The sequence below is a fragment of the Odontesthes bonariensis genome, chromosome 21, assembly GCF_027942865.1.
Source record: "Odontesthes bonariensis isolate fOdoBon6 chromosome 21, fOdoBon6.hap1, whole genome shotgun sequence".
NCBI classification, from domain to species: domain Eukaryota; kingdom Metazoa; phylum Chordata; class Actinopteri; order Atheriniformes; family Atherinopsidae; genus Odontesthes; species Odontesthes bonariensis.
In genome coordinates this window covers 20,796,005-20,803,759 of record NC_134526.1, presented here as the reverse complement: position 1 = coordinate 20,803,759, position 7,755 = coordinate 20,796,005, and the positions used below count along the sequence as shown (strand labels likewise).

Genomic DNA, 7,755 nt, shown 5'->3' with positions numbered 1-7,755 from the left:
ACATCCCAAAGCTCTTCTTTGGATGTTGGCTGCCTTTTGCTCCGTTTTCTGTCAAGACGATCCCACGCTGCTTCAATGATGTTGAGGCTCTGGGGAGGATTCATCCCTCCATAAGACCTGTTGCCACTGATTTCCAGTCCAGTTTGTGCGTCATTTGGCATAGCTCAGCCTTTTTCCCTGTTTCCCTTCCTTAAGAATGGCTTCTTGCCAGCCACTCTTCCATGGAGACCATTTCTAATGAGGCTTCAGTGAACAGTATGTGGATCAACTGAAGGGCCGTATTAATCTTTGTGAAGTCTTTGCTGGATGTTTTTTCTAGTTCCTAAAGAAATCACTTTCAGCTACTGTACAACTGTTGTAGTTTTTAAGGCCTGGAACTTCTTTTGTCCTCCACTTGTCCAGTTTCCTTACATTTTTATTAGGGCACACTGTTTTATGTCTATTAAACTGTCATTTTTGGTATTTATTGTAGATGCAACTAACTAACACAGTGCTACTGTGCTACTAAGAGTGTCTGAGATACAATTTAAAAATAGTTTATTTTGGAAAAATGTCTGTTATGTGTCAACACAACACTGGTTCAGCCCTGGAGTTAGGTGCCTTTTTTTTATGTTTGAATGATTGTCGGCATCAAATGTCTATGTAGAATTAATTAATTAATTAATCAACCAATGATAAAAAGATAAAATCATTACTCTGAAAATGGTCAGGTACATAGACTGGACTGAACATAAATGAAAAAGCAGCTAATGTCCAAAGAAAAGCATTGAACAATCCTCAGAAAGCCTGAAATATCATGAACATATCATGGAATGAACGGTGGATGAATACTTTTACACAAATAAACGTCATATTCTGCTTCTGAATGTGCATGTGACACTTTATCTGTGCTCATTTATAGTATAACCCCTGCCTGAATCTGAGTTTAAACATTCTGATTCATGTCGTGATAAAAAAAAAACCCCAAGAGCAATAACTTCCATCTAGACCATTTTCAACTGTACTTTTTGTGTTACCTGTCGGGCAACACGTGAACCAAAAAATGATTTAGCAAATCATCTCAAATACACTCTGTAGAAATGTAAAGTTATTGAGTAAACACAATCAACACAAGAAACTAAGCAGACTGTGTCGGGAATAGAAAATCAAAACTCTTGTATTCTTTAATTGACAGGGAAACAGCCTTCAGGACAATGGTTGGTCATCACACAATAATCGGCAACGGTACAATAGATGGAATCTGCCTGTGTGTGGAACCTTAAAACACTGCTCATCCCCCTCGCTTCTCCCTCTGATATGAGGGAAAAATACGCTATAGAGGGCTTATTATTGCAGACACATTGACTCTCCTCAGACAGACAGAACACGTGCACCTTCTCCCCTCTTTGTAAGGCTTAGGGGGGAGCCTGGGCCAATCACAGGAGGGTTGAAAGAAAGAAAGACATAGAACGAATTAAAGAAGGAAAGAAAGAAAGAAAAAAAAACAAGGCTTCTTTTTTTTTTATTATTGTCAAGATCTGTCATAGTTCAAACTTTCTGGGGTCTCGTGTGAATGATCATGATCACCAGCTCATTGTCAACCAAGAAAATGCAACTGATTAATAATCTGGTCGGTTCTTTACAGAGCATCCGGCCGGAGGCTACTCCTACGTAAAATATACATCAGATAATTATTTTCACCAGAGTTCTACTATGTTCAGAGTATCATAAGGAAAAGTGAAAAAAATATTCACCTCGTTTACCTTGAATAACATTGGTTCTAAACAAAACAGAACCAACTAGGTTTCCACTTCTCTCTATAAAACTGTATAAAGAGGAGAATGGTCCTCATACAGTAAATAACAACCCCATATTGCATTGGACAGTAAAGAATAAGGTCATTTAATCAGTATTTCATAAGATACCAATTGATAAAAGTCCAGCGCAATTAGGTAGTCAATCTACAAATGGAAACATCTGAAAATGCAAATATCAAAATCTCCAAAACATCCAGATGATTCTTTCCCAAAAGTTTTTTTTTTTTCCTTGAATCAGAACATGCAATAATCAAAACTGTTTCCTCAAAAACAGGATTTAAATACTGAGATCTAAAGATCTGCAAATCGTAAGAACAATTACGCAGTCACTCTACCAAACAGTGTTGATTAATAGGGCAATATGCTTCCGATTAGCGCTGTCTGCACTTACAGAAAGAGGCCGTCTTCAGGCCACTCAAAAACTCCCACTGCCGACAATCTGTGCAGTAACAGGACAAGAAACGGGATGAAGCAGCTGCACAATAATTGGTGTGTTGATGCACATACTGTACAAAAAAGAAAAAAAATGAAAGAAAAGAAAAGATTTCAAACTAGAGAAATGGGGAAATGACCAACTGTGCCATGTTCAGGAGGGAGGACAGACCCTCCAAGTCCGACGTCAGATGTGCTTCTCTGTGTCAAAGCTGGAAGAGGAGTGCTCATACATTAAGCAGTAACTCTTTCAACTCGGGATTTTCTGAGAAGATGCCAACATTCATCAGTCGTCCTTATTTGCACTTCCGTCTGATTTAACAGCCCGAGGAAGAAAACCAATCAGAAGGCGCTGATTTTACGACAGACACAAAAGCCAAATCTGTCAACCTGCTGCAAAACGAGGCTGACACACAAAAAAGTTTACTTTTTTTTTTTTTAATTACTACGTTTTATCTAACAGTTGTGCCCTCTACATGCATACTATACTGCGTGGGAGAGGAAAGACTAATGAGAGCGTAAAATGGGAATGATAAACCGCTTCATTGCTGATCCTGTGTTTACATTGGTCTCTGCGAGCATCAGCAGACTCCAAATGCCCTTTTAAGGCAAATGTATTCATCTGCAAAATAAATCTAAAACCAGCTTTTTTTTTATCAATTTAAATTAAAATCAGGACTTGAAGCATTTTAGAATAGCTGTTTCCGTGCTGCCACTTTTTACTGACCCGCAGAGACCTACTTAGCCTGTTATGATTAGTTGCACTCGAAATTGGCAATATCATGATAAATTGTAATCTCTTTTTCCTCTGCGCGAAAGGAAAAGTAAGACGGAGCCTAAAGTGATTATGGTACAGCATCAAAGCACTTTGGTTTTTCACTCAGATTACTGAGGATTTGTGCATGTTTCATGCTGATCACAAAAAAAAGAAAGAAAAAAAAAAGACGCTGTCCCAGCCAGCTGCCTTTAGAAATTTCAGCTGATAAAAGAAGCTTCCGAGCATACTAGTCGTGCACGTGGGCCAAACCAGACTGTGCACAAAGAGAGAATTAAACACATATTGTGCTGTGTCAGAATACAAGTATGGGTTGGTAAGGAAAAAAACATTCAGCCTCCAGAGGGAAAACACTTGTCACACTCTGTCATTCACACCTTAAGGGTTGTGTGATTCCATCTGTGTGAAGGTTCATTTAACCCAACCGCGACGTGCGAAACAAATATGATGCATTGTTGTCAAGTGAAGTGGTGGGTAAGAGAAGACAAAGAAAAATGCGGGAATGATCAATGGCTTATTGAGTCCTCGGCAGAGATGCATGTCCCTCTTCTGCTTACATTAACACCATCAGCAGGTGGGCCTGAGCTTTTTGGAGAAATCTACAGTACCTAACACTGCTTCCAACAACACCCACTCCATCACAGCCACAGTTAGGGCACAAGTACCTACAGTAGCATAAACACTAGAAATAGAAATATTCTCAATATAAAAATGGTTTTATATTATATATAGCAGTTCTACAGTATGTATGGATACAAGAATGTGTGTGGATGTTACTATATTTTCCACAAGTATATATTATTATTGCACTCTGGCTACACATATTTAAAAGTTAGTTTGGTTGTCTTTAGATGTACAGAAACACAGGTGTCACAGCTGATCCAGCTGGAGAACAGACTTAGAAGAGCGGCTCGGTGATGCCATGCTTGGTCTCCGTAAGAAGAAAGGATTCTGTTCAAAATGTGAACTGACACGTAGCCAGCAGCCCAAATTCATATATATTCGGGTGCTTACAGGCTGATATTTTCTAAATTTGCACGGACAAATAAATAAGACATCAAAGCAGAGTTTCTTTCTCTTCAAAATTTCATAGATTCAAAATCTGGGGTAGAACTCGCTTTTAGTCCTCGTTGAATAATATAGGGTATGCACCCGCTTCACTGTTCTTTCCAGACACACCCACCGAGTGGCAAAAAAAATTCAACATGATTTATTAGCTGCGAGATCAAAAGTATAAAAGGTGAATATCATCTAAATTGAAGGCTGTTTGTCTCTACAGGGACACTTACGACCGACTCAGGAGCTTGGGGACAGCGGGCATTCATATCTGGCCAGAAATCTGGTGTCCTGATATTCATGTGCCCCTCGTTTCAACGGAGGGCAAAAATTCACAAAACAGAGCCTGAAGGCATGTAAAAGTCTGGATTTGTGATCATACTTCAAAGAGGACTTTATCAACCAAGTGTGGGCGATGAAGACCCCAATTTGCATTCTGGTTGTACGCACACTGACAGTTTGCATACAAGCCAGTCGGAGTTTATACGTGTTTTTTCTTTCTTAAAAAGTTACCCACTACCCCCTTGATTTAAAACATTTTGAAAACATTGGACTCGAAAACCTGAGGATAGGAATTACAAGGGCATCCATCCATCAAATGAGTGAATAAATACCTTCATTTGAACATATTTAGAGCAAACTTGAATTGTCAGTTTCTGTGCGACTAGAATGTGCCGAATTCACCTGTTGATGTTGCTCAGTGGTTGTCATGACGAGCTAACACGCAACCCTTAATCTACAATGCAGACTAAAAGAAGGGTTGCTACACAGACTTTTCTTTTCCATCCCTTGCTAGAAAACATGGGTAAAACTATTTCGCCTTGTCCGTATTTGTCAAACTATTTTACAGCAATTATCGTTACACAAAAACTAACTCCAAATATCGACTCCAAATCCATGTTTCTGAGCCTGGATTTCTCTATCGAATAGCAGGAATGATTTGGCTCCCTTCGCTTCACTTTTTAGAAGTCTGTAAAAACGAGCTCTTCAACATTTCAGACATGTTTTTGTGTGTCTCCCTGCCAGTCAAACATTCCATGGTCACTGAGTCAGCTGTCTATTTGCCATTCAGTGGGGTGCAAACCCAGCACAGTCACAACTCTGCCCACACATCACATAACCTCTATATTTGAACCGAAATGAAATTTTGTGGAGATGGGAATTCTTCATGTTTATGTGGGAATCCATCGAAAATGAATTTGGCTTGCGTTACTGAGCCCGCTTCTTGAGACTGTTATTTAGACACCAGGTACATAGAAGTCAGAGACAAATCTACAGAAACACATCACACAGAAGTTCTCCTCCGTCTCTTTTCCAAAATAGAAAAATAAAATCCCTCTCCTCAAGTTCGGCTTGCAGTTTAAGAGGAGGGTTAATCTCCTTGACCGCTCTCAGGTTATTATTTTTTTTTTGAAGAAACATACATTCACAAGTGGACAACAGAGGAAAAACAAGCAACTCGAAGTTCAAATTTGTGTGCAAAAACATTTTAGACCTCTATAAAAATATGTGCATATGGATAGAACTATTTTTAATCTCACCGAATACAGTATTTTCCTTTATTTACACTGCGCAGATACACAAAGAAACAAACTACAGATCTGCCCCACTCCCCTCTCTGTCGTTACAAGCTTAACAACAACATGGCCGACTTCCGTGACGACGGATTTGACAAAACTCACACACAAAGAAAACACACGCGCACGCACACACGCACACACACACCTCTGCTCTGATCAATGTGATCCAGGAGCAGAGGAGGGGCAAGCAGAACTTCTGTAGAAAACCTGAAGTTGCATATCCCACAATACCCCACGCTCGCATTTCACAAACCACTTCCTGGAAAGGTCAGTGGTGATCAGCCAGACGCTGCTTCCTGATTGGCTCGCGTGGGTGAGGACAGTGTGTGAAAAAAACTTTGGCTACGGAGTAAGGTGGCTTTAGTCCTGGTGTGTGTTTAGTGTCAGTCCCGAACACACACACACACACCTTGTACAGTGAGTACTACTTGAAAAGTACAGCCTCAGCTGATCTTTTTGTCTTTCAAGCGAAGTTTAGAAAAATCGATCCATTGTTTGTTAGTCGAGGAAGCGTCTGTAATGGGGTCTCTCTGGAAAGAGTGATCAATATCTTTTCATTATTTATCAAAGCAAAAAAAATCAAAACCTCACACAGTCATCCTCTTTGTTCCATTCAGTGATCTCTGCTGACGTCAGCCGGGGCCCGTCTCCTCCAGCTTTAGTGATTTCAGAGCAATTAATTCACCTCCTAAATGAAATATTCAGTGTTTACTGGGCGGTCCTCCGATTCTTTGCACTGAATCCTGCACCACTTCCCAGTCTGCCGTCGAAAGGGGAAGAGCAGGTGGCTGTGTCTGTATCTGAAATCCCCGCCGACAGGCCGCTCATGAATCGGGACTGTGGCTGGTCAAAGGTGAACTGGGGGAGGGGGATGTAGTCCCCTGCGAGGGGGGAGTGCCTCGCAGCGGGGGAGAGAGGGTGTGTCTGTGAAAAGGACATAGTGTTTGGCAGGAGAGGAGAATGAGGCTGGATGAAGATGCTGGGGCTGATGGGGATGTTTGGGGGTGTAGATGTGGATGCGTGAGCTGGAGTGTATGCCTTTGTGTGTGTTGGGGTGGAGGCCTGTGAGGGACTCAGTGTGTGAGTTGGTGAATGTGCTTGGATGGGTGTTAGTGGCGGCTGCATCTGTGTGCGAATCTGCGTGTCTGCCGACACATCTTGCATGTACGTGTTTGATTGTGTGTGTGGGGTCAAGTCACCGGACGGCGTCCTGCGTCTCAGCATCATGCTGCAATCTGCCAGCTTTGGGGGTGAGGCGATCTGGGGGTGTTCCTTCTCTGAGGGCGGGTGGATGGATATACAGGGAGGACTCATTTTCTTCTTTCTGTGGTTGCTACCTACTGACTGCACCCTCATAGGAAATGCCTGACCGCCTCTCTCCGACCGGTGGGTCTCCAGTGTAAAGTCCTGGCTATCACTGGTGATGACAGCCTGCGGAAGGCAAACCTCAATGGAGTGGCGGCGCTGGTCGTCAGAGTAACCAGCGGATACTGGTGCCGGTTTGTCCAGGAAGCCCTGGTTGTCAACACTGAAGCCCTTCCTGATATCCTTCAATCCTGCTCCGAGTAGACTGAGTGTGCTCCTCGTGGAGGAAGGTGGCTGCGGAGGAAGAGGAGACGAGGAGCTGGAGTTGGAGTCCAGATTGCATGGCGAGACGTAGGGGGAGAGGGAGTGACTGCGTCCGGCTTTCCGTCTGCTCTCCTGCCCTCCTTCTTCTTCATCTGGCCACCTGCGGCGGGCCGAGCTGGTGATGTGATACACCTCCTCATCGGCGGGGTCGGCGAGGGAGATGGCGGAAGGCGGCCGGGGTCGACGGAGGCTGACGGAGCGCGAAGGCAGACGTGGGGAGGGAGGTGGAGGGAGAAGCAGCGCTGGTGGAGTTGGTGGAGGAGGGAGAGGAGAGGGGGAGAATGGTAGTGGAGGAAGGGGAGAGACAGAGGGGGAGCAGGGTTGAATGGATGAAGGAGGGGGCAAAGGTGAGGAGGAGGAGGAGGAGGGGGTATGAGGAGATAGAGGAGGCAGATTGGCAGAGCTGGATCTCTCTTGTTGCTCACACCCCTGGGACTCCACAGATTCCACCTTAACTGCCACCTGCAGCACACAGTACACCCCACAC

At 43.3% G+C, this 7,755-nt stretch overlaps 1 protein-coding gene across 1 annotated transcript in view; it reads right to left on the bottom strand.

Annotated features, from left to right (window-relative positions):
- Nucleotides 1-1,138: 1,138 nt before the first annotated feature.
- Nucleotides 1,139-7,755, bottom strand: part of cacna1ha (calcium channel, voltage-dependent, T type, alpha 1H subunit a) — a 63,251-nt gene continuing 56,634 nt past the window's right edge. The window contains exon 36 of the mRNA XM_075454868.1: nucleotides 1,139-7,730. Coding sequence (XP_075310983.1) covers nucleotides 6,348-7,730 — 1,383 coding nt within the window. The 3' untranslated portion in view covers nucleotides 1,139-6,347. The remainder of the gene's footprint in view (nucleotides 7,731-7,755) is intronic.